We start from the raw sequence: 27247 nt of genomic DNA, 5'->3' as shown, positions 1-27247 counted from the left end.
TCAATCTGCCTTAAGGGAATTAGAAAAGGCACCAAATGAAGCATCACCCTAGTGGGAAATAAATAACACATTTTAGGTTTTATAAGAAATAATTTGGATGATCTAAAAGCTAGGTTAAGTTTTGTAGAAAGAAAATTTTTGTTATGAAACAAAAGGCATAATCAAAGCAGAGAAAATAGCAACCAAACTGGTGATTTAAATACACCGTCATAAAGACTAAACTTGTCATCATGTTAAAACTATCAAGATTCTTTCATAAAAGATCAGACCTTCACTACTGAGCTCAGATGCAAAATGATCATAAATAAAATTTTAACAGTTGCTATCTCGTTTAGAAACTCAGCTAGGTAATGCCCATGCCCATTTCTAATGTTCAAATGGGCAGCTTCAAAGGAAAACCCCCCAACAATGTTAAAATCTTAAAAGTTATCAAAATAAAAGTGGTAATAAAAAATAGCCCGTGGAAGGTACCAATTAAAAATGGCATTAAGAGCCTCCCTCGTAAGAGTCACACCCAGAGTCAGGTGACTAGCCAAAGGAAGATTTTAGGTAAGAAGAATCAGGGGTGAGATGGAGTGGGGTGGAGAAATGTTTAAACAAACCACCACAATTCCACCTTAAGAGGCATAGGGGCATGTGTGACAAACAGGTGTGCTGGCCCAGGGCAAGAGCCATGGTTGGTCAGGTCTCCTGCCCCAGCATTGCTTCTTACTCCAAGGGAGCCTCTTAGCAGTTGTCGGGACCTTGCAGGCCCCAGAGCTTTGTTTATGATCACCAGATGGGCTTGAGGTTCCCCCAATTCTATCTCTGACAGATTCTACCCTGTGTACTTGTGATTCTCAAAACAACATGCTCAGAACAATAGCATCAATATAACCAGGAGACTTGCCAGAAGGATAAATTCTTGGGTCCCATCCCATATACACTGAATCAGAAACTCGGGGGCCCAGGAATCTGTGTTTTCAATGCCACGTCCAAGTGATTCTGATGCACATGTTCAACTCTGATAATCACCGGTCTAATCCTGAGGTTCTCAACCAGGGCTGGTTTTACTTCCTTCCTCTTCTCTATCCTGGAAACATTTTTAACTGTTCCGGTTGGGGAAAAGAGGAAGTGCTGCTGTCATCCAATGGCAGAGGCCAGAGATGCTGCTAAAGGTCTTACCATGTGCAGGGAAGCCCCCAACAAAGAACTGTCCAGTCCCGAGTGTCCGTAGTGCTGAGGTGGAGAAACGCTCATTGCTTGGGACCAGTGGGACAGAGGTGAGGCCTGGGCAAAGGCTGCAACTGATGGCTTGGCCTTGTCTTCTGCTCAGGAAGGACTAGGCCATGTTAGGATTACTGCAAGTTATCAGCCACAAGCAATATTCAAACCAGTTAGTAGATGTCTTTCCTACCTTAAACTTGGGTAACATGGATGAACCAGAACCAAAATTTTAGTAAATATGCTCCATAAATGCTGGTTGATCTGACCAGAAGCAGCAGAGTTAACAGAAGGTCAGATAAACAGTTTTACAAAAGAAAACATTGCAGAACTGGATTCCCAACTGTCATCCCCTTGGGCAAACTGGAGGAAGAAGTTACTTGGTTGCTTCTAGGAACCAGACAGAAAAGGTATCTTTTCCCATCCTCTTAACGTACTGCCAGCCAACCAAACAGACCTGGGCTCCTGGGAACTTCGATGCCACCTGGGCAACATCATGGAAAGTTTCCTTATCGCTGAAGAAGCGCTCTGCAGCTGCTCCCTTCCCCATGAAGTGAGTGAAGGCTTCTTTCAGATCATTCCTTGAGTGCAGGATGGAGTGATCTTTCCCATCCCCAGGATTCAGGCCAAGTGCCTGCAAAAGCTTCACCCCTGAGAGCACCACATCCACACATGCATTGACTCTGGAAGGAAGGACACAGACCATGAGAGAAATTAGCAGAAGCCCCACTCCGCCCCTTCCACTCTCTAAGAATCAATGGAAAAAATACCCTCTGGTGAGGATTTTAACCAGTTGACTGACATGATATTTGGAAATTAATTAGAAAGGTCCGCCGCTTGTGTCTATAGATGCCTATGGCATACAAATGGTTAAAAAAAGAAGAAAGTTCTGGCTTGTATATCAGTGTTTCTTTGCTAAAAGTCATACCCTAAAAGAATGACTGAATAATTTGGGTAGCTAGTTGAGGTCTATCCACTACAAGTCACTATTCCTGCCTCTGCCAAGTGGGGATGTCATTCTTGGCAGTGGGGCTAGATGACCACATAGGCAGCTCCTAGCCTCTGAGAAGAGCGAGGCTCACAGCAGGCCAACCAAAACAGCTCCTGGTGATAAAGGTGGCTGGGCTTCCAGGTTAATTCTGGGCAGCTTTGAAACCAGAAGGTAAACTCATCAATAAAGGAAACTGAATGGATTGAATTTTAGTGTGAAATATATAACTATGTTTCCCTTCTAGTTGCTTTAAAAAAATATCTTGATCTGGAAATTAATACACCAAATCATTAATGATTGCAAACTCTAAGAGGAATGAGACTGTGGTAAGGAGAGGAATTTTATTATTTATTAGATATATTTCTAATGTTTATAAGCACACATTACCTTTATAACTTAACAAGTATTTTTTTTTTTTTGGTTTGTTTTTGTTAATCCTCACCTGAGGATATTTTTTTCCATTGATTTTCAGAGAGAGTGGAAGAGAGAGAGGAAGGAAGAGAGAGAAACATTAATGTGAGAGAGACACATTGATTGGCTGCCTCCCACATCCACCATGACTGGCGCTGGGAATTGAACCTGTAACCCAGGTATGTGCCCTTCCTTGACTCGTGAACCTGTGATCCTTGGGTGCATGGGCTGACAGTCTAACCAATGAGCAACACAGGCCAGGGCAACAAATAACACTTTTTAAAGGTTTGTATGTAGGCTAGATATTATTTACAACACTCAAGTAAGGCTTTACAAGGTTGAGAAAGAGACATATTCCTCCTCATGACAGAAACTGATTGAATCCTCATGGTAAGAATTCTTTTATTAGTTCCTCCCCTATGGAGCCTATATTTAGGAAAGAATTTTGTCTACAAAAATTTAAACATTTAAATACTCAAATTTTCTTATTCTTTTAAGGGCACATAATTACTCTGGTCAACTGGGAAAGGCTCTAAGCATTAGCATGCCTTTTAGAGCATAAAACACATTGACTAGCATGTGGCAGGTGCTGAAAAATATGTTGAAAATAAATTTCTTTCACAGCCTTATGTGATAAACTAAATACACCTTGTAAACGTGTCCCAATTCCACCTCACAGTGTCCTGTATTCCTATAAATGCAACATTAGATGTCTATAGGGTAGAATCTTAGTAAGAATACAGGGATCCTTGACTTTAGTAGGTTTCAGACAGTGAGAGTTTGGATAGCCAGGGATACTATTTCCACCAAACAGTTCTATCTGGAAAGTGTATCCAAATGGATTTGGGTCCTCAGTCTGGACAGCAAAAAGTCAGATATTGAGAGATACCCTTATTTGGAAATAATGACTTCAATAAACACATCACCATATCTAGTTCTGCTGAGACCTTAAACAAAGTGTGATTCTTCAAAGATGATAGTAATGGAGGAAACTGAGTTTGCAAAAGTTACAAAATAATAAATCTGAAAGAACAATGTTCAACATATTTTGCAACACAAGACAAAACACAACAGGGATAATTTTGTGTTTAAAAAAACATGAGTACCAAGGTAACATTTAAAAAAATAAAAAAATAAAATACACACACACACACACACACACACACACACACACGCACGCACACGCACACTAGAGGCCCCGTTGCAGGAAGATTCCTAAAAGAATAGGGCTTCCTGCAACCTGAGTGAAGCAGAGAAGGGAGCGAAGCCCGCCGAGGCGGGCTTCCCTCCTGCCGCCCCGCTTTCTGTTTTCCCTCCCTCTTCCTTCTAAGCTGTCTTCAGTCTTTGCTCTGTGCCTGTGTATGCAAAATAACTGCCTTCTTTGTGGGGTTAATTTGCATACTCGCTCTGATTGGCTGGTGGGTATAGCGGAGTGATGGTCAATTTGCATGTTTCTCTTTTATTAGTGTAGATATATATCTTTATTGATTTCAGAGAGGAAGGGAGAGGGAGAGATAGAAACATCAATGATGAGAATCATTGATAGGCAGCCTCCTGCACACCCCCTACTGAGCATTGAGCCCACAACCTGGGCATATGCCCTTGAATGGAATCAAATCTGGGACCCTTCAGTCCACAGGCTGATGCTCTATCCACTGAGCCAAATTGGCTAGGGCTAAAGTAACATGTTTCATCCCCCTCCCCAATCATGTCATGAATACTAGAGGGAAAACAATCTTATAGAGGAAAACTTTGTATTTGGTCACTCATAAAAATAAAAAGATCACTGACATCTACTATGTGCCAATCTTCCTGCAATGGGCCTCTAGTGTGTGTGTGTGTGTGTGTATGTGTGTGTGTGTGTGTGTGTGTGTATATATATATATATATATATATATATATATGCTTTCTATATATATATATATATATATACATATATATATATATATATATATGCTTTCTATATATATATATATATATATATATATATATATATATATATGCTTTCTAGATATATATTATTAAACTTTAACCAGAGTAGGAATCTTTCTTTGCACTTACCTCATGCAACAGCATACTGAAATGTAAGCAAGCACATTGTTTACAGGCTAAGGTGCTTTATTATCCTATCTAATAAAGAGGGAATTGACCCTCATCGAAAAGATGGCAGTGCTCACAGCCACTAGGAGGGAATATGCTAATTGACCACCATGCCCTCAAAGATGGCGGCACTCACAGCCACAAGATGGCAGCGCCCAGTCCCCTCAGCCTCTCCTGCCAACCCCTTGCACCACCCCCAGGCAGGCCTAGCCATTCTGCGCGCCTGCCTCTGGAGTCCCCCGTCCCCTTAGCCCCCCAGCCGCCCAGGGCTGGCCCGAGGTGCAGCCAAGCCTCTGATGGTGGCTGCCTGGATGCCTGAGGCTGAGGTAACCAGGGCTGGCTGAGGCTTGCGCTGCAGGCAATGGCAGCAGCAGAGGTGTGATGGGGGCATCGCCTTCCCCTGATCGCCGGGTCGCCTCCCATCCCTGAGGGCTCTTAGACTGTGAGAGGGGGCAGGCTAGGCTGAGGGACCCCCCTCCAGTGCATGCATTTTCATGCACCGGGCCTCTAGTTAGGAAATAAAGGGAGTGAGGGGACAAAAGAGTCAGAAGACAAAATTATGCTTATGTGACAGGCAGAATTTCACACTTCAGTAAAAAAAATATATAAAAGATTGTAATGTGTTTGGAGAAAATATAGACACAGAAGAAATAACTGGAAAATAAAAGGAAGACAACAGATGCTGAAGAACCAAACAAGAGGCTGAAGGAGCAGGAAGAGGGAGCTGGAAGACTGGGCTTCCTTGCCTATTATTAGAGACAGGTTGGGGGCAGGGAAGGGGACACAGTTCTCCCTTTTACCCTCTAAATTCCTTAAAGGCACAAGCAGTGGTTCTTACTGTTAGAGTAGGCAGCTAGGAAGATATGAGCTGGGAAAGGTTGGGAGAGGCAGCTGGGACTTGGGAGGAAGTACGTGTGAGACTTGACAAACTGAAAACAGACAATGGAGGTGGTAGGCCCCTACGTGAGCAGGAAAGATTCAGAGCCCTCCAGGATGTGGTCTAACTGGTGGCATATCACGTAGGTGAAGGAGCCTTATAACTTAGAGATACAGTGTGTGTGTGCGCGTCTTTTCAGAAATTAAGGGAGGGGGAGACTTACTGAGTGGCACTCCAGTCTAGGGATATAAAAATCCCAAACCCCACCCAAGCGGGGCCCTTGGTTTGGATTCAGCCGGCTGAGTTGCCCACTCAGGTCCTATCTGAGTGTATTTCTTTCCTACAAATAAATCCTGTGTGCTTTTGCTGCCATTTGTTGTCTCTTGTTTGAATTCATTCCTACAAGCAAGACAAGAACCGGGGAAGCAGAGTACTTTCTCTGGCCAGAGACCCCTCTGACCACTGATGACATTATCACTTCCCTTCTGTTTCATCATCTGTAAAATGTTTCCTAGGGTTCTTTTAAGCTGTAACACCACACCTGAGATATTTTAAGAGCTCATCATAAGCACTACAAAGTACAGAACTGTAGAAATCCAAAAGGGAAGAGGCAATAGTCCCAGGGCTGACCATTGGATGGTGCTCTGGAGAAAGAAGGCAGACGTTTTCAGGTAAATGACACCAATTTGCAAAACGTCGTAAGACAGGAGAGTAGTCATCACCACTTTCCACTGAGAAAAAGGAGTCCTCTAACATTCCAAAGGCCATGGATGGAGAAGCCAGTTTCAAACGCAGATTTACCTGACACTGAAGCCCACGCAGGAAGCACCCAGAGGCCAAGACGTGAATGAAGGCATTAGCTTTGTGTTTGGACACCATAAGATGTTGATCTAGTCAGAATGGAGGGTTTGAGTAGGGAGAAGAGCAAGATAGGTTTCAAAGGTGAGGGTGAAGCCAGGTATGGGGGAACATAAAGAGATTGTTCCCAAGGATGAGGGGTTCATCATTCACCTAATGAGCCTTAGGTACCAGGTCCAATTTGAAACGGGGAGGTGGGACACATTCTAGAAAGATGTGGTGGTGGACTTGGCACTGACAATTTTCTTGAAACTCCTTTTATCCTGTATTTCTCTGGTTCTGATCCACCAACCCCTTACATGACAGTGCCTCCCCAAATGCCATCCTTGCCATTTACCTTCCTTTCTTGTTCTCTTCTTGGGTGATGCTATCCACCTCTGGCTTCAACCTAAGTTCTGACATCTCCAAAATCTGCAACCAACCCTACTATCCCTCAATATACTCCTAACTCCAGCCTCTTGTAGTCAGCAGCTGTGGCTCTCTTTCACCTCCAATTCCACACCATGTACATTTCCCCTCCTTTGAAATCAAACTGGTTACCTTGCACCACAAACTTGTTCATTTTTCTTAATGTCTTAATTGCAACACTGTGGCATGAACATGGAGGGGCCAGGAATGGGTTGGAGTTGGGCCTCTGGCATTTGCTAATTGTGGTCTTGGGCAAATCAATGTTTCTAAGCTTCAGTTTACTCATCGGTGAAAACTAGATGATAATATCTGTATCTATCCATAGAAGATTGCTGTAAAATCCTAAATACTAAAAATCTGTCATTTTTGACAGCCTTTCTTTAGCACTTTCAACCTATCAAATCTCAAGTGTTTGGCACCATTGGCAAGCAAGAAAAGGTCATTTTCTCCCTTCACACAGACCTTACGTTGGCCTCTTAATGAGAGTCAGGGTCTCAGTACTTTCCTCCTTATGAATCACATTAAATTGTGTGTGTGTGTGTGTGTGTGTGTGTGTGTGTGTGTGTGTGTGTGTATTCTCCTAGTAAGTCAACTAGTAAGTCAAACTATCACACACACCTCAAATGGGATTCTGGTACATGAACTGCACTTTCTCCTGCCTACCCCTTGCACAACCCCATCTTTAGGATAAAAACCTCTTGGAGTAATGAGAAATATTACCAATGGATGCCTATTACCCACGAAAATGATGTGAAACAGTCAAACAGGTTAGAACCCATCTTTCACATTCCCACCAGAATTTTGCATCATTTACCTGATTATAAAAAAAACCTCATCACCTATCTTGATATTAAAGGCCCTTCTTGGTAAGAACTAAGATGGTGGCATAGGTAAACACCAGTACTCGCCATCTCCCACAATCACATCAAAATTACAACTAAAATACAGAACAACCATCATTCAAAACCACCTGAAATCTGGCTGAATGGAGGTCCTACAACTAGAGAAGTAACGAAAGTACATTGAGACTGGTGGGAGGGGCAGAGGCATGGAATGGGCTGGTCTGATGCCCACATACAGAGTTTTTTTTTTAATCAGGAGGGATATCTAGGCTGCAGAGGTTGCCCATGAGGAGCAAGGGACCCCCGCCCCACACCAGACCCCCAGCCCAGGGTTCCAGAGCTTGGAAGAGAAGTCCTGTAACTTCGGGTTCTAAAAACCAGCAGGGATTGTGGCTGAATGAGGCTGTGGAAGTCCCAGCAGTTCCTCCTAAAGGGCTGGCACATGGACTTACTCGGACTCATTTCTCTGGGATGGAGAGGTGGCTTGAAAGGAACCTGGGACATTTGGGGAAGAATTGAATTATCTGGCATCAAGGCAAGAACTCCCAGACAGGAGTGCTCACAGTGGTTAGGTTCCTATGCTTAGACTTCCCCCGTTGTAGAGTTAACTGGCAGCCATATCTGAGTTTCCAACAGCGTGGCTCACACTGTTTGCTCTGCCCTGGTGATTCTCTGAGACCACACCAATCCAATTTGAAGCCTCATCCAAGCTATTTACAATGGCTTTTCCATATGAATGGCCTGTCCTGGATCAGGCTTTAGACTTTCCTGAAATCTTTTAAACAAGTAGTAGCTGATGATAGGCCCCATACCTATCAATAAGGGGCCTAAGACCAGGCATTAGCCTGCTTTGCTTCACAGCGTGGCCTCATCTGGGTACCTCCAAACCCAATACAAGTAGCAGCCATCTTCAGATGGCTCTTTAGCTCCTGATGGGTGGCCCCAAGCAGTGGCTGACTTTAGGCCCTAGAACGAATGCACCTGGTGGTCAGCTTCAGACCACACCAGATTACAACTCTGCACATCCACAAGTGACACACTCAAGGGGCAGACTCAGTGAGCACTGAAAATCCACTGAAGCAAGTCCTGCTCCACAGGGGTGTCCCCTGCACAGCAGCTCTCCCACTGTAGTTGCATCTGGTCCTCACAGCCAATTGGTTTGAAGGTCAATTCCTTCCAGTGATGCCAACAGCAATCAAAGCTCAACTACAAGATGATGCACACAGACCACACAGAGGTGCACCTCGAGTGCCCCACTCAGGTGACTGGGGCGGTTGAGCCACTGGACCCTACAGGACACCTCTATACAAGGCCACTCAACCAATTCCAGGAGACACAGCAGCTCTACCTAATACACAGAAACAAACACAGGGAAGCAGCCAAAATGCAGAGACGAAGAAAGATGTCACAAATAAAGAACCGAAGAAATCTCCAGAAAAAGATCTAAATTAAATGGAAGCAAGAAAACTACTCTAGATAGAGTTCAAAAACAATGGTTATAAGGTTGCTCAAAAATCTTAATGAGAGCTTCAAGGGACCTAGTGAGACTTTCAAGGATCTTAGTGAAAATTTCAAAAACATGAAAAAGGACCAGTTGGAAAGAAAGGATACACTAACTGAAATTAAGAATAATTTACAGGGATTCAACAGTAGAATAGAGGATGCCGAGAATAAAATCAACGATTTAGAATATAAGGAAGCAAAAAACACCCAAACAGAAGAGTAAAAAGAAAGAAGAATTCAAAAATATGAAGACAGTGTAAGGAGCCTTTCGGACAACTTCAAGCGTACCAATATTTACATTGTGCGGTGCTAGAAGGAGAAGAGAGAAAGCAAGATATTGAAAACCTATTTGAAGAAGTAATGACAGAAAAATTCCCCCACCTGGTGAAAGAAATAGACTTACAAGCCCAGGAAGTCCTAGAGTCCCAAACAAGAGGAACCCCAAGAGGCCCCCACCAAGACACGTCAGAATTAAAATGTCAAAGAGAGAATCTTAAAAGCAGCAAGAGAAGAGCATTTAGTTACTTGCAAGGGAGCACCCATACGGCTGTCAACTGATTTCTCAACAGAAACTTTGCAGGCCAGAAGGGAGTGCAATAAATAGTCAAAGTGATGAACAGCAAGGACCTACGAACAAGATTACTCTACCCAGCAAAGCTATCATTCAGAATGGAAGGTCAGATAAAGAGCCTCACAGACAAGAAAAAGCTAAAGGAGTTCATCACCACCAATCCAGGATTATATGAAATGCTGAAGGGTATTCTTTAAGAAGAGGAAGAAGAAAACAAAGAAAGATTTAAAAAATGAACAATAAAATGGCAATAAATATATATCTATTAACAATTGAATCTAAAAACCAAAATAAATGAACAAGGAATCTAATGAACAAAATAAACTGATGAATAAAACAGAACCAGAGGCATGGAGACATGTAACAGAATGACGAATCTCAGGGGGAAGCGGGGTGGAGGGGAAGAGATTAACCAAAGATCTTATATGCATAACCTATGGACACAGACAACAGGGTGGTGAAGGCCTGGGGCAGGGTGGGAACCGGGTGGAGGGGGGCAATGTGGGGGAAAATGGGGGACATCTGTAATACTCTTAACAATAAAGATTTTAAAAATAAATAAATAAATACAAAAAGGCCCTTCTTGTCATCATTTCTTGACATTTCTCTACCATAAGGTCCTTGCCCTAATATTTTTTTAATCATATTTTGTTTTCTTCTTCCTCTTCTTAAAGAATACCCTTCAACTTGCTTTTCCCAAACTATGTACTTCTTCACATTTGGTTCTCTCTGCCTAGGTGAATTTATTCCTCCACTTTCATATGGAGAAATCCCACTTCTTCGCCTATTCCATGTAAGTCAGTACGATGGCCACAAGTGTGTCATGATACATAGCCTTCTGTAGTTTACATTTTTCACAAGATATTGATAAATGAAACTCTTTTTAAATTTATTTTAACTGCTATATAATATTTCATTGCTTTGTTTATGTATTTTCCTGTTTCCAACCAAGAGAAAAAAAACAGATATTGAATTTTTGCTACCATAAATAATGCTTTAACTAGGGAAAAGAAACAAAAGGTGTTCCATTCCACACGTTCTTTTTTTACAAAGTGACGCTGACGCTCTTCCCATCAACATTTGTTCTGTCCCCTCCCCTGAAAACCAGCTGCAGCTAACAACTACAATCACCCTTAAGACGATCCTGGTCCCAGCCATCATCCAACTGAAACTGCACAACCCAAAGTGAGAATTGCTGGCTGAGCCCAGTCAAATCTCAGAATCATAAGAGATAATAAGATAAAATGACATGACCATGTTTTAAGCTACAAAGTTTTGAGGTGATTTGTGATATAGCAATAGCAAATGGAACATCCCTTCACAGATGGAGCTTTTCTTCTTGAAACCTCATCCTAGAAGAATGAGTAATCCTTCTTTGGGACACAAGTTACCTTGTTTTTACTACTAGTCCAGCAAAGCACTTCTCATAATTGTTATGGACAGCATTGCCACTCTTCCCCCAGCCCCTGCCCCTGGTCCCCAATTCCTATGTTGAAGCCCTAACCACAAATGTGACTGTATTTGCAGATAGACACTACTTAAAGAAGCAATTAAGGTCAAATGAGGCCATAATCCAACAGGACTAGTGTCCATATACTAGTCAGAGGAGGAGGAGACATCGGGAAAGCCCATGCGCAGAGGACAGGCCGTGTAAGTACCCACAGCAAGAAGGTGGCCGTCTGCACATTAGGGAGAACAACCTTGCAAGCACCTTGACCTTGGCCTATCAGCCTCCAGCCCTGTGAGAAAATACATTTCTGTTTTCAAAGCTCCCAGTTTGTGGTCTTCTGTTACAGGAGCCCAAGCTAACATAATGAATATATATTTCCAACAAATGAGATAAGGACCTTGCTTCATCCATCTCTGTATCCTCAGAACCCTAGTGTGGACCTGATACACATGTAGTTGGTGAATTAATGTGCATAAAGCCAGAGAGACTAATGAAGCTGGTAAGGAAGTGGGTAAAAGGGCCCAACTTTGAAAAAAAGAGATAAAAATTGATACATCTAAATAAACAATGAATATGTGATATAAAAAAAAATACTAGCTAACATTTGAATGTTCTTTAAAGTAGACACCATGCTAGATTACATAGTTTATTTATTTGTCAGGATAACTTTGCTATCTACCTTAGCCTTCCTGGCCCCAACAATCACAGAAACTAATAGTATAAGACTGTTTTTCTATGGTGCTTTTGAGGTGCTATCAAGAGAACTGAAGTTGAACTGAGACAGGAACTTAAGTTATTGAAAGGAAATAATTACATTCCCAGAGAGGAATGCAAAGAAAGGAGGCACTGTGACTTGGGAGAACCCTAAACATGCAGTATCACTAGATGGGTGAGAAATGAGTTTCAGAGAAGGGCACGAGAGGCTGCAGAGAGTCCATAATGGAGACTAAAAAATGGCAGCTGAATTTGAAAATCACCAAGTCACCAGTGAGCTTTAAGAGGAGTTTGTATGGAGTGCTGGTCTCCAAACTACAGCCTTAAGGAAGGGAAGCAAGGCATCTATACTAATAAAAGGGTAACATGCTAATTAGACTGAACATCTTCCAGACGACCTTCCGGACAAAGCCATGTTGGCGGGGCCAAAGCAGAGGAGGTTAGAGGCGATCAGGCAGGCAGGGGAGAGCAGTCAGGGGGTTGAGGCCAGCAGGCAGGTGAGCCGTTAGGAGCCAGAGGTCCCGAGGGGTCCCAGATTGGAGAGAGTGCAGGCCGAGCCGAGGGGACCCTCTTCCCATGCACAAATTTCGCGCACTGGGCCTCTAGTAAAGAAATAAAGTCGGTAGTTAAAAGAATTATTGCACTTCTTCCTTCAAGAAGTTCAGAAGCAAGAGGAAGCAGAGTGCTGTCACAGTGAGCAGAGTAGGTGGAGCATTTGGACCGCAAAGGAGCAGTCGCTAGAGCAGGAGGAGCTGGAAGTGGAGTGGAGGCGGCACAGCAGAAAGGCGTCTGGCTGAGCGGGCTTTCCCGAGGCTCCAGGGAGGGCGACGGCCGGCCCAGGGAAAAACGCCCGGTGAGTCCCCGCAGCAAAGGCCGGCGGCGGGCGGCCACCTCCGCGTCAGGAAGGCGGCGAGGACCGGCGCCCGGGGCCGCCCCCGGAGCTCAGGGAACCCGATTCGCGCGGGCTCCAACGTCCCAGCTTGACCTCCGCCGAGGTGGCCCTCGGCGATCGGCCACACCTCGGGGAGAGGCGAGACGCGGCCCGAAGGCACTCACCCCACGGCCACGCGGCGCCAGCGCCGGGCCGGCCGCACGATGAGTGCGTCCCAGGCGGCCGCCAGCCGGCCCTCCGGGGAGCCGGGTCCGGGCTCGGGGGGCCCGGGCTGCAGCGAGCTCCAAAGGGCGCGCAGCGCCGAGCGGGGCAGCTGCGGCTCCACCAGGAAGACACAGCCCACGGCCAAGGCCAGCAAACCCGCGCACGCCGGGCCGCGCCACAGCGCCATGGGGACCCGCAGCCCCGGCGCCGGTCCTGGTCGCGCCTCTTCCGGGCTCGGCGCGCCCGGGTCCACGCGAGCGAAACGTCACGCCGCGCGCCACTGGCCCCTGCGGGGCGGGGCGGGGCCGCCCGTCAGATCCTGGCGTGGGCGGCGCCGTTCCAGGGCCTGAAGGACATTGGACAAAGGCGGTCGTGCTGGTTGGGGCGCCGCCTCCCTTCCCGGGACTCCAACCATTTCCGAAAATGGAGGGGTGAGGACACTTTGCTTCCCCAGGGAACCGGAAAGGAGGGATTATGAAGAAGTGGGCAGACTCCCACCGAGCCGGTCAGTGTCCCCAGTTGCATTGTGCCTGTAGTTCCGAGGGCCACGAATCACACCCGCTTTTAATCCGTTCCCTCTGCGCGTATGTGCGCATGTGCTGGGCAGTTAGACAGGAACGGAGCGAGGAGATGGCCCGGCACAGAAGGTCACAGGGTGGAAAGCCCCAGGTGCCTGGCAAAGGGTAACTAGGGTGGAACGTCACCCAGGGAGACCTTTCCTCCCCTAGCAGATCACTGGTCATGGGGGTGGGACCCCCTGAGTCTTTCCTCCCTAGAGAGAACATCTGTTGTGACGTAACCCCCATCTTACAAAGGACGCCTCAAAAAGTCGAATTATGGAGTCATTTATTAAAAGCCGGCGGCATACGAGGGAGCAAAAGCCCTCCAGACCTCGCAGCCCCGAACAGCTTGCCACGCCTGGCTTATATTGGCAGAATATCACAAAAGTATCAATTACATCTTTGGGTCTGGAATGAGGAATCTGTTTTGTGAAAAAGCATTTTTACAGGAGAATTTGAGCAAATTAGTTATCTAGGAATCACTGAATCAACAGAAACACATTATCTAGGACGACCACCTGGACAATTTAGAATAATTGGCTGTCCAGATTCTGGGACCACTGAGTCAACAGGAATGCACTATCTGTAGCTACTAAGGCAATTTAGGATAATTGAATTGTCTTGGGTCCCAGGAACGTGTTTCGATGACCAGTGAGATCACAATCAATGGGATATTCAAACCATCATCAATGGAGTATTGGGATAGCATACATATAAGTTCAGAAAATCAAAATAACTTTTAAATTAGTACAGAACCCAAAACAGGAAGTTTAAAATATTAAACAGCAATTTTTACCCAAGTATGGTTGCTACCATACTTTACATCTAGGCCTCAGATGTACCCACATAAGCAACAAAATCAGCCAGTCTGGACCAGCTGCATGGAGTAATGATCCCCTACACTAGTGTCGGCCAATGAATCAGTGGAGACCACAACCCTGAAAGGACACACCTGGGAAGTTGCTAAATATTCTATTAAGATCTTCTCCGGGACCCCCCCTAAAATCTCCACCCTTAACACCCTTAGGATGGAGGACCCAGTGTGCGCTCCCTCCTGGGAGCACGCAGTGCCTCTCCCTCTCCCTTTCCCTTTCCCTTTCCCTTTCCCTTTCCCTTTCCCTTTCCCTTTCCCTCTCCCTTTCCCTTTCCCTCCCTCTCCCGGCCCCAGGCTGGTACCTTTCCTGTCCTCTCTCCCAAGCTCCCAGGGCCCCTCCTTTACCTCTATGACCTATTTCCTAAGTCCATTTCTTCTAGAAATTACTTCTCCCATCGCTGTGATTTACCAAACATTCTCTCACAGTTTGGGTCTTAGCTCTGATTTCTTTCCTAGCCAGAACCCAAGTGCAGAGGTTGCTGAACCCAGATTTTGTCTGACCCCAACGGTCCCACACCTGGTGTGGTTATTCCTGCTGCCTACAACACATCCTCCATAGTTTACTAAATTCCTCGTCTTTCACACGCAGGGCTCAGCGTTCCCCGCAGGAAGCTGCAGCGAGCTCCGGGGGTATTCTGCCTCTTTGGAGGGAGGCTAAGACCTTCAGCCACTGGAGACATACGCCAACACGAAGGAGAGCTTGCAGCAATCATCCTGGCTGAATGACCAGATTAAAACCGAAAATAATCCTTTTGGGGGCGCTGTTCCCGGAACAATCTCAGAAAAATGTACAAATCCATACATCTTGTGTACAACACAGGGAGGTTATGAACCTCAGTTAAGAAACCCTGGTTTCTCCTCTTCTCCCTTGTGATATGGCTTAACCTTTTGCACTGGGATGTCGAGTGTGACTCGACACGGTTAGCATTAGAATAAAGGAATCGAGAAAAAAGCAAGCGAGTGCAAAGGGTTAAACCCTGTAGACCCTGTTGTCTTTGTTGTAACCCTTGTGTGTGAGCCTAGGTTGGGACACAGTGAAGCTCGGCTTAGTGCCAGCTCAGTTACAGCAGCCACCATGCCAGGCCTCGTCTTGTTCCCCGGCCTGTTTCTGTTTTTCCATTCCTGCTGGCTCCGGACTTGGCTCTGTGTGGGACTTTCCACTCTGTGTCTGACCTTTGGGCTTGGTAGTGAAACTTTATTTCCCTAACTTTGATCTTGAGCATTAGACTTCATCCCCTTCCCACCCCCCAGCACCACTGCATCAGCACTTACCCATCCCACCCTATCATCCACCCTCTCGTCTCACCAACCTGACCACAGCCCTCCTGACTGACCATCGCATTCTTTTTTTATATAAATATTTATTGTTCAGATTATTATAGTTGTTCCTCTCCACACCCCCCCCCCCATAGCTCCCCTCCACCCGGTTCCCACCACACCCCATGCCCTCATCCCCCACACACTGTCCTCGTCCATAGGTGTAAGATCTTTGTCCAATCTCTTCCCGCACCTCCCACACCCCCTTCCCCCTGAGAATTGTCAGTCCACTCCCTTTCTATGCCCCTGATTCTATTATAGTCACCAGTTTATTCTGTTCTTCAGATTTTTTATTCACTTGTTTTTTAGATTCACTTGTTGATAGATATGTATTTGTTGTCACTTTGTTGTTCATAATTTTTATCGTTACCTTTTCCTTTCTCTTCTTAGAGAATATCCTTCAGCATTTCATGTAATACTGGTTTGGTGGGGATGAACTCCTTTAGCTTTTTCTTGTCTGTGAAGCTCGTTATCTGACCTTCAATTCTGAATGATAACTTTGCTGGGTAGAGTAGTCTTGGTTGTAGGTTCTTGCTATTCATTACTTTGTATATTTCTTGCCACTCCCTTCTGGCCTGCATAGTTTCTGTTGAGAAATCAGCTGACAGTCGTATGGGTACTCCCTTGTAGTTTTTCTCTTGCTGCTTTTAATATTCTCTCTTTGTCTTTTGCTCTTGGCATTTTAATTATGATGTGTCTTGGTGTGGTCCTCTTTAGATTCCTCTTGTTTGGGGTTCTCTGTGCTTCCTGGACTTGTAAGTCTATTTCTTTCACCAAGTAGGGGAGATTTTCTGGCATTATTTCTTCAAATATGTTTTCAGTATCTTGCTCTCTCTCTTCTTCTGACACCCCCATAATTCAGATGTTGGTATGCTTGAAGTTGTCCCAGAGGCTCCTTACACTATCTTCATACTTTTGGATTCTTTTTGCTTTTTGCTTTTCCAGTTGGGTGTTTTTTGCTTCTTCGTATTTCAAATCTTTGACTTGATTCTTGGGATCCTCTAGTCTGCTGTTAAATCTCTGTATATTATTCTTTATTTCAGTCAGTGTATGCTTAATTTCTGATTAGTCCTTTTTCAAATTCTTGAGGGTCTCACTAAATTTATCAGAGGTTTCTAGAAGATTCTTGAGTAACATTATAACTGTGGTTTTGAACTCTATATCCAGTCTTTTGCTTTCATCCATTTCTTTCATTTGTGACGTTTGTCTCTGCATTTTGGCTACTTTCCTGTGTTAGTTTCTATGCACTGGGTAGCTGCTAAGTCTCCTTGAGTTGATAGACTGGCCTTGTGTTGTAGGTGTCCTATAGGGCCCAGTGGCTCAGCCTCCCCCATCACCTGAGGTAGACGCTCTTGGTGCACCCCTTTGTGGGCTGTGTGCACAGTCTTGTTGTAGTTAACCCTTGATTACTGTTGTTGTCACTGGGAGGAATTGACCTCCAGGCCAGTTGTCTGTGATGACCAGCTGTGTCTACACTGGAAGATCTGTTGCACAGGAGACACCCTTATGGGGCAGGACTTGCTTCATTGGGGCTTTGGTGGTCACTATGTCTTCCTCTTGAGTTTGTCTCTTATGGATGTGAAGAGTTGTAATCCGATATGATCTCACTCTGACCACTGGATACACTGGCTCTTGGACCTCCAAGATTCCTGCTCTTTGTATGGGGTTTGGAAGTGTCCAGACGAGGCCCAGCTGTGAAACAAGGTAGCTGCTGCTGCTGCCGCCAGGCAGTGGGCCTTCTTTTTCAATTTCTGGGGCTCTCTGACCCAGCTGCAGTTTATTTTAGGGAAAAGAACAGGCCATTCATATGCAAAAGCCGATGCGCATAGCTTGGGTGGGGTTGTAAATTGGGTGGGGTGGGGTCTCTGGGAATCACCAGGGCAGAGCAAACAGCAATGGCTGCCCTGAACCAGAGAAGTCCCCGGTTCTCGGCGTCCCACGCCCTCATGCAGGAAGAATGATCGCTGCAAGCACCTTTAAGAGAAAGCCGCCCTGGCATTCCTGTCCCGATGCCAGACAGTCCAGTTTCTCCCCGTATGTGTCTGGGTCCCCCAGAGTCTCGCCCGGAACTGGAGTTCAGAGCAGGCGGGAGCTTGTATCTCTCTCCCGATTAAAAGAGCAGCACATCCAGGTGCCAGCACTTTCCGCGCCTCCACACCTCTTCCCAGTCTCCCTGAGCTTTCTTCTTCACCTCTCTAGTTGTGGAACTTCCACTCAGCCAGCTTTCCCGTGGTTCTGGGTGGTAGATGTTCTGCCATTTTGATATGGTTGTGAGAGGCAGCAAGCCAACTTGGTTTTTCCCCATAGCAGTCTTTTTAAAGGAGATATTCACACAGGAAGAGATTTAGGCTATCTTGGAGAAAAAAGAAGGCAAGGAGCCAATGAGATATCTGTGGTGCCATGAAGCTGTCTTCCCTAGAGTTGCTTGTTCCTTCTCTGTCTTTGAGAAACTGCTTCCTCTCTTGGCCCAAACTGTGCAGGTTTCCCTACCCCGCCCCAGAAGTGACTGAACTAGAACCTGACTCATAAGCAGTGAATACACTGACTGGCTAGAGACCATTTCTTTCTACTCAGAATATAAACCAAGAGTGAAGAGTCTGTAATGTAAACCAAAATTAATTTGTAATTTTGTAACAAAGAATAAAAAAACGTTTATTTGAGCCCAGCTGGTGTGACTCAGTGGTTGAGCGTCGACCCATGCACCAGGAAGTGGCCAGTTCAATGATTCAATTCCCAGTCAGAGCACATGCCCAGGTTGGGGGCTTGAAACCCACTGGGGGCCATGCAGGAGGCAGCAGATCAATGTTTCTATCTCTCTAAAAATCAATAAAAACACTTTTTAATAAAGTATTTATTTGAGCTAACATAACTGCATCCCAGGAGATACAGATTCAGGTAGCAACCTAAACTGTGTCCCACCAGGCAAAGGGGAGGTTGCCTTTTATAGCAAAAATTTCTACCATGTTCCCAATTGGGTCCGTTTCGTGTAAATGAGGTATCCAAATTTGTATACTTCATATTGGTCTAAACTCAGTCCTGATTGGTTGGCATTACACATCCTTATTGGTTGTTATGGAGCAGTTCTAATTGGATGGGGTAGATCTTTGTCCATTGGTAGAAAGACCAAATTAGGAACTGACTCTCTTATAATAGTTGACTCAGATAGCTAAATGAGCAAGGTACAGTGAAGGAAGCCAAGAGTTCAGTCTGAGGCCCTGGCCAGTTGCTTAGAGCCTCCTCCAGATATGCCAAGGTTGTGGGTTCCATATCCAGTCAGGGCACATACAATATTCAACCATTGAATGTATAAATAAATGAAACAACAAATTTATGTTTCTCTCTCAAAATCAATCGATCAATCTATTTTAAAAAAGAGTTCAGTTTGAGTTCTTTTATACAGAGTACCTGAGAAGCCCCTGTCAGCAAATGGCTGCTGGGCTCTTACTATTTATAAAATTTAGGTTCTCGGTTGAGTATAGGAAGTCCATATCAGCAGATAAATTTATTTTCAAGGTTCACATTAAATTTATCTTGTCAGGGTCCACAGTAGCTAGTTGGTTTTGATTGTGGACCTGCAATTTTACATAGGTTTGAAGGGCAGATAGAACCAGTTAAATATATTTTCAAGGTGAAGCTTTGGAGAGAGCCGAGGAAGTTGAACTGTGGGGAAGGCCATGTAACAGACAGGCCTAAAGGATCAGGGAAGTGCTCAATACCAAACTGATGTGGAGAAAAAGGACCTGGGGCGCACCCTTCTGGCTCCCAGGAGAGCTGCTGAGCTGACAGTGTTTTGCATCTATTTCTTCTGCTTCTTTCTAGGTTTACATGACCCCCATCCCACCTCTCGGTTTTATTGAGATATAATTGACATAGAACACTGTATAAGTTTGAGGTGGTTTGATATACGTACATGTTGCACAATGATCACCACAATAAGTTTAGTTAATATCCATCACCTCACGTAATTACAATTTTTTTTCTTTTTAAAAAAAACCTTTATTGTTGAGAGTATTACAGATGTCCCTCTTTCCCCCCCTCCACCCAGTTCCCACCTGCCCCAGGCCTTCACCACTCTATTGGGTGCACTGGTAATGTTAGGGGAAGAAATAGAATATTGGAGACTAGCTAGAGTTATGAGAAATATCAATCATGCTCAGTTAATCATGATTGACTTGTGTTGGTTAAAGAAAGGACAACCTTGGAATGTGGTCCATTCTCATTTAATAACTGCCTATTATGAAAAGAGTAACAACATTGTTGTCCAAACAATGGAGTCCTGTACCACCCCAGCCCAAATTGCCTACTTCCCCATACCTGTACTCCCTACTTCCCCATGTAATCTCTGTCCTACCCTATATAAGCAGCTGGCTTAGGGGGCTGCAGAGCAGATGTTTGTGGATGACCTGCTGCTCTCCCGTACTGCCGGCAGTTTTGGAATAAACACTCATATGATTCAACCCTGTCTCTGCTTAATTGGCTCAAGTAGTAACAGGCAGCACAGACCCATTGAAAGTCCAGTTACAGTAATGCATATACAGTATGCATTTAACATCTTTGGTTCATCTCTTTCCACTCCCCCTTTCCCTTTGAGATTCATTAGTCTGTTCCATGTTTTGATGCCTCTGATTCTGTTTTATGTACCAATTTATTTTATTAGATTTCTTGTTCATTTAATTTGATTTTTAGATTTAATTGTTGCTAGGTATTTATTGCCATTTTATTGTTCATATTTTTAATCTTTTTTATTTTCCCTCTTGTTAAAGAATACCCTTCAACATTCCATGTAATATTTGTGTGGTGGTGATGAACTCCTTTAGCTTTTTCTTGTCTGTGAAGCTCTTTATTTGACCTTTAATTCTAAATGATAGCTTTGCTGGGTAGAGTAATCTTGGTTGTAAGTCCTTGCTATTCAGCATTCTAGCTTTTTTTTTTTTCTTTTTCCCTCTATGGCACTCACTACTGGTTTGTGGAGGTGTGCGCCTCAGAGCTGCCTCTCCGATGGTCACACCCAGCTCTGCTCCCCAGGTTCTGAAAAAACGACTTCCCCCTGCAGTCTTTCAGGGTTTTTCCACCTGGGTTTTCTTTGTATTGGGCTTAGCAATCAGAGTCGGAAAGAGCCCAAGTGTGCGGACAGTGGGTCTGTGCACCAGACTAAGGATCCTGCACTCCTTTGAAAATTCTTAGTCTGATCCTCCTCGTCAGATTAAAATGAGTTGCTTTTAAGAGGTCACTTCTGTTAGCAGCTCAGAGGATCCCCTTCCACATTCACGGATCACGGCAGTTCCAACTGCCACCGATTTTTCTAGGCACAGACCTCCCGGTTCCTGCCGGTCCTGCGGCTCGCGCTTCCCTCTCCCACCACGGGGATTAGAAACCACACCTTATTTCAGGCGAAATCCGACCTTTCCTTAGTGCAGTGAAGAGTTCCTTTGAATCCAGATGTTTGCGCCAATAGAAGACCTGTATTCTGGTGCTCGCAGCCTTTCAGTGTTCGCAGTTGTCGCGGAAAGTCAGGTTTCCAATAAAATCCTCCTTTCCTTGCAAGATGGCGAGGCGCCCTGTGAGCCCACAGCTCCGGGGGGGGGGGGGGGGGACCCAGCCCCTGTGGGTGCTTTTGTCACTGGTAAATCTTGTTCAAACAGCTGAGAAGCGACTGTGACACTGTTTACATTTATAATTCCCTTCAAAAGGAGTTGTTGTTTTCGGGAAAAGGAGTTGGTGAAACACTGAAAAATTCATTTTCCTAGAGCTATAGAATAGTATGAAAGTATTGAGAACACTATGAAATCAAAAAGTAAGTTAGGCTAGTGTTCCAAGTAGAGTTCAGTGTGCCTTTAAAAAGCCGGTATGACACACGTGTTAAAATGATAAACTTTCGGAGCTCAAAACAACAGAGCAGGGGGATGTGTGAGAGTGTCTCTAGAACTCTTGGAATAAGTTTTAGAACCCGAACATCTCTACTGAATTTGGAAATACAGAGAATTTGTATCCAAAGTGCTGTGAAAGGTAGGATAGACTTTCAAGTGGTAATAATGGTTAAAGTGCTGGTATATTTGTAAAAAACGCTGTTTAACCAAATTGGAATTCACAATGAATGAGCTTGAGACACTGGTAGAATGTGACTCCAACTTGGGAAATTCACAATGATAGCCTAGGTTAATACCTAAGAAAATGCTTCAAACACTAGGAATATGTGAATAAAGGGCCTTAATATCTGTAACACATTGTTTCCCGACAAGGAAATGGTATTCAAAGAACATAGAACCGAGTTGGATACTGGTTACATTTGTAATTCAGGGACAAAGTGTTGGCGTTTTTGAAAGAAGCCTGGTTAGGCCATTAAACCGGAAGTTATGACGTCACCAAGGGGGAGGGGCCATGTGGGCGGGCTCAAGTGATCCCAGGTGATAATGATTTGGGCAGGGGACCTGCTGGGAGTGATGACATCATAGAGTTTAGTTCTGGTGTTAGGGTTAGAGAATTAGGGTTCGGGGTAGGGGTCGGGTTAGGATAAGGGTTCGGGCGAGCTAGGATTAAGGCTCAGGTTAGGGGTCGGTTTAGGGTTAGGGTTAGAGGGTTAGGGATAGGGTTAGGGTCACGGTGTGGTAACATTGTGTATTCACAATGAATGAGCTTCAATCACTGGACAAATTGGAGTGTAGCACTGAGAATTTACAAATCCAGACTAGGGAAATATTTAGAAATGTGCTTCACACACTGGGAATACATATTCCAATAGACTGAATATCTGAACAGCACAATTTTGTCACTGGGAAATCTTGTTCAAACAGCTGAGAAACGAGTGTGACACTGTTTACATTTATTTTTCCCGTCAAAAGGAGTTGGCGTTTTTTGGGAAAAGGAGTTGGTGAAACACTGAAAAATTCATTTTTCTAGAGCTTTTGAATAGCATGAAACTATTGAGAACTCTATGAAATCAAAATGTTAGTTAGGCTAGTGTTCCAAGTAGTGGTTCAGTGTGCCTTTAAAAAGCCGGTATGACATCCGTGTTAAAATGAAAACTCTCAGAGCTCAAAACAACAGACCAGGGTGATGTGTGAGAGTGTCTCTAGAACTCTTGGAATACGTTTTAGAACACGAACATCTCTACTGAATTTTGAAAAACTAAGAATTTGTATCAAAAGTACTGTGAAAAGTAGGATAGACTTTTGAGTGTTAATAATGGTTAAAGTGCTGTTATATTTGTAAAAAAAAGCTGTTACACCAAATTGGAATTCACACTGAAGGAGCTTGAGACACTGGAAGAGAGAGACTCCAACTGGGGAAATTCACAATTATAACCTAGTTTAATATGTAAGAAAGTGCTTCAAACACTAGGAATACGTGAATAAAGGGCTTTAATATCTGTAACACATTGTTTCCTGACAAGGAAATCATGTTCAAAGAACAGAGAAGCAAGTTGGATACTGGTTACATTTAAAATTCAAAGACAATGAGTTGGCGTTTTTGAAACAAGCCTGGTTAGGCCTTTAAAGCAGAAGTGATGACGTCACCAAGAGGAAGGGGACATGTGGGCAGGCTCAAGTGATCCCAGGTGATAATGATATGGCCAAGGAACCTGCTGGGAGTGATGACGTCATAGAGTTTAGTTCTGGTGTTAGGGTTAGAGAATTAGGGTTCGGGGTAGGGGTCGGGTTAGGATAAGGGTTCGGGCGAGCTAGGATTAAGGCTCAGGTTAGGGGTCGGTTTAGGGTTAGGGTTAGGGGGATAGGGGTGTGGATAGGGTCACCATGTAGTAACATTGGGTATTCACAATGAATGAGCTTCAATCACTGGACAAATTGGAGTGTAGCACTAAGAATTTACAACTCCAAACTAGGGAAATATTTAGAAATGTGCTTCAAACACTACGAACACATTCCAATAGACTGAATATCTGAAAAGCACTATTTTGACATTGGGAAATCTTGTTCAAACGGCTGAGAACCGAGTGTGACACTGTTTACATTTATTTTTCCCGTCAAAAGGAGTTGGCGTTTTTGGGAAAAGGAGTTGGTGAAACACTGAAACATTCATTTTCATAGAGCTATCGAATAGTATGATAGTATTGAGAACACTATGAAATCAAAATGTTAGTTAGGCTTGGTTTCCAAGTAGTGTTTTAATGTGCCTTTATAAAGCTGGTATGACACCCGTGTTAAAATGAAAACTCTCAGAGCTCAAAACAACAGACCAGGGGGATGTGTCAGAGTGTCTCTAGAACTCTTGGAATACCTTTTAGAACACGAACATCTCTACTGAGTTTTGACATACGGAGAATTAGTATCCAAAGCACTGTTAAAAGTAGGAAAGACTTTCAAGTGGTAATAATGGTTTAAGTGCTGGTATATTTGTAAAAAACGCTGTTTCACCAAATTGGAATTCACAAGGAAGGAGCTTGAGACACTGGAACAGAGAGACTCCAACTCAGGAAATTCACAATGATAACCTAGGTTAATATCTAAGAAAGTGCTTTAAGCACTATGAATATGTGAATAAAGGGCCTTAATATCTGTAACACATTGTATCCTGACAAGGAAATCGTGTTAAAAAAACATAGAAATGAGTTGGATACTGGTTACATTTATAATTCAGGGACAATGAGTTGGCTGTTTTGAAAGAAGCCTGGTTAGGCCATGAAACCGGAAGTGATGACGTCACCAAGGGGAGGGGCCACGTGGGAAGGTTCAATTGATCCCAGGAGATAATGATTTGGCAATGGGACCAGCTGGGTGTGATGACGTCATCGAGGTTAGTTCTGGTGTTAGGGTTAGAGAATTGGGGTTCTGGCTAGGGTTAGGGTTAGGATAAGGGTTCGGGATAGGTAGGGTTCCGGCTCAGGTTAGGGCTAGGTTTAGGGTTAGGGTTACAGGGTTAGAGACAGGGTTATGGTCACGGTGTAGTAACGTTGGGTATTCACAATGAATGAGCTTTAATCACTGGACAAATTGGAGTGTAACACTAAGAATTTACAACTCCAGACTAGGGAAATATTTAGAAATGTGCTTCACGCACTAGGAATTCATATTCCAATAGACTGAATATCTGAACAGCACAATTTTGTCCCTGGGAAATCTTGTTCAAACAGCTGACTACCGAGTGTGACACTGTTTACATTTATTTTTTCCGTCAAAAGGATTTGGCGTATTTGGGAAAAGGAGTTGGTGAAACACTGAAAAATTCATTTTCCCAAGGCTATAGAATAGTATGAAAGTATTCAGAACACTATGAAATCAAAATGTTAGTTAGGCTAGGGTTCCAAGCAGTGTATTAATGTACCTTTAAAAAGCCGGTATGACATCCGTGTTAAAATGAAAACTCTCAGAGCTCAAAACAACAGACCAAGGGGATGTGTCAGAGTATCTCTAGAACTCTTGGAATACGTTTTAGAACCCGAACATCTCTACTGAATTTTGACATAAGGAGAATTTGTATCCAAAGCGCTGTTAAAAGTAGGATAGACTTTCAAGTGATAATAATGGTTAAAGTGCTGGTATATTTGTAAAAAACGCTGTTTCCCCAAATTTGAATTAACAAGGAAGGAGCTTGAGACACTGGAACAGAGAGATTCCAACTCGGGAAATTCACAAATATAACCTAGGTAGATATATAAGAAAATGCTTCAAACACTAGGAATACGTGCATAAAGGACCTTAATATCTGTAACACATTGTTTCCTGACAAGGAAATTGTGTTCAAAGAACATAGAACTGAGTTGGATACTGGTTACATTTATAATTCAGGGACAATGAGTTGGCGTTTTTGAAAGATGCCTGGTTAGGCCATGAAACCGGGAGTGATGACATCATCAAGGGGGAGGGGCCACATGGGAAGGCTCAATTGATCCCAGGAGATAATGATTTGGCAAGGGGACCAGCCAGGAGTGATGCCGTCATCGAGATTAGTTCTGGTGTTAGGGTTAGAGAATTGGGGTTCTTGCAAAGGTTAGGGTTAGGATAAGGGTTCGGGGTAGGTAGGGTTCAGGCTCAGGTTAGGGCTCGGTTTAGGATTAGGGTTACAGGGTTAGGGACAGGGTTCTGGTCATGGTGTAGTAACGTTGGGTATTCACAATGAATGAGGTTCTATCACTGGAGAAATTAGAGTGTAGCACTGATAATTTAAAACTCCAAACTAGGGAAATATTAAGAAATGTGCTTCATACATTAGGAATACATATTCCAATAGACAGAGTATCTGAACAGCACAATTTTGTCCCTGGGAAATCTTGTTCAAATAGCTGACTACAGAGTGTCACACTGTTTACATTTATTTTTTCCGTCAAAAGGATTTGGCGTATTTGGGAAAAAGAGTTGGTGAAACACTGAAAAATTCATTTTCCCAAGGTTATAGAATAGTATGAAAGTATTCAGAACACTATGAAATCAAAATGTTAGTTAGGCTAGGGTTCCAAGCAGTGTATTAATGTACCTTTAAAAAGCCGGTATGACATCCGTGTTAAAATGGAAACTCTCAGAGCTCTAAACAACAGACCAAGGGGAGGTGTCAGAGTGTCTCTAGAACACTTGGAATACGTTTTAGAACACAAACATCTCTACTGAATTTTGACATACGGAGAATTTGTATCCAAAGCACTGTTAAAAGTAGGAAAGACTTTGAAGTGGTAATAATGTTTTAAGTGCTGGTATATTTGTAAAAAACGCTGTTTCACCAAATTGGAATTCACAAGGAAGGAGCTTGAGACACTGGAACAGAGAGACTCCAACTCAGGAAATTCACAATGTTATGTTAACCTAGGTTAATATCTAAGAAAATGCTCCAAACACTAGGATTACGTGCATAAAGGGCCTTATTATCTGTAACACATTGTTTCCTGACAAGGAAATCGTGTTCAAAAAACATAGAACCGAGTTGGGTACTGGTTACATTTATAATTCAGGGACAATGAGTTGGCTGCTTTGAAAGAAGCCTGGTTAGGCCATGAAACCGGAAGTGATGACGTCACCAAGGGGAGGGGCCACGTGGGCAGGCTCAATTGATCCCAGGAGATAATGATTTGGCAAGGGGACCAGCCAGGAGTGATGCCGTCATCGAGATTAGTTCTGGTGTTAGGGTTAGAGAATTGGGGTTCTTGCAAGGGTTAGGGTTAGGATAAGGGTTCGGGATAGGTAGGGTTCAGGTTCAGGTTAGGGCTAGGTTTAGGGTTAGGGTTAGAAGGTTAGGGACAGGGTTAGGGTCATGGTGTAGTAACAGTGGGTATTTACAATGAATGAGGTTTCATCACTGGACAAATTGGAGTGTAGCACTGAGAATTTACAACTCCAGACTAGGGAAATATTTAGAAATGTGCTTCACGCACTAGGAATACATATTCCAAGAGACTGAATATCTCAACAGCTCAATTTGGTCACTGGGAAATCTTGTTCAAACAGCTGAGAACCGAGTGTGACACTGTTTACATTTATTTTTCCCTAAAAAAAGGAGTTGTCGTTTTCAGGAAAAGCAGTTGGAGAA

General features: G+C 44.0%; 1 protein-coding gene and 1 long non-coding RNA gene across 9 annotated transcripts in view; one reads left to right on the top strand and one right to left on the bottom strand.

The window, feature by feature from the left end:
• The window catches only part of ADPGK (ADP dependent glucokinase), a 38900-nt gene extending 25618 nt beyond the window's left edge, over window positions 1-13282 (bottom strand). For 5 of the 8 annotated variants that reach the window (XM_008161475.3, XM_008161476.3, XM_054725093.1 and 2 more), the window contains exons 1-2: window positions 12985-13282; window positions 1661-1886 (exon numbers count right to left, since the gene is read on the bottom strand). In XM_008161475.3, the coding sequence (XP_008159697.1) occupies window positions 1661-1886; window positions 12985-13211 (453 nt within the window). In that variant the 5' untranslated portion in view covers window positions 13212-13282. Of the gene's footprint in view, window positions 1-1164; window positions 1341-1660; window positions 1887-12984 lie in introns of those variants that run through there. The other 3 variants (XM_028138861.2, XM_028138860.2, XM_054725097.1) reach the window with 3 other exon arrangements.
• LOC114229698 (uncharacterized) lies at window positions 13258-15418 on the top strand. Its single transcript, XR_003615649.2, has 2 exons — window positions 13258-13529; window positions 15048-15418. It is a non-coding gene; the product is annotated as an uncharacterized LOC114229698 (long non-coding RNA).
• Window positions 15419-27247: the final 11829 nt, after the last annotated feature.

This window comes from Eptesicus fuscus, chromosome 2 (genome assembly GCF_027574615.1).
Source record: "Eptesicus fuscus isolate TK198812 chromosome 2, DD_ASM_mEF_20220401, whole genome shotgun sequence".
Lineage (NCBI taxonomy): Eukaryota > Metazoa > Chordata > Mammalia > Chiroptera > Vespertilionidae > Eptesicus > Eptesicus fuscus.
The sequence above is the reverse complement of the archived record's forward strand: the minus strand, read 5'-3'. Positions and strand labels throughout refer to the sequence as shown.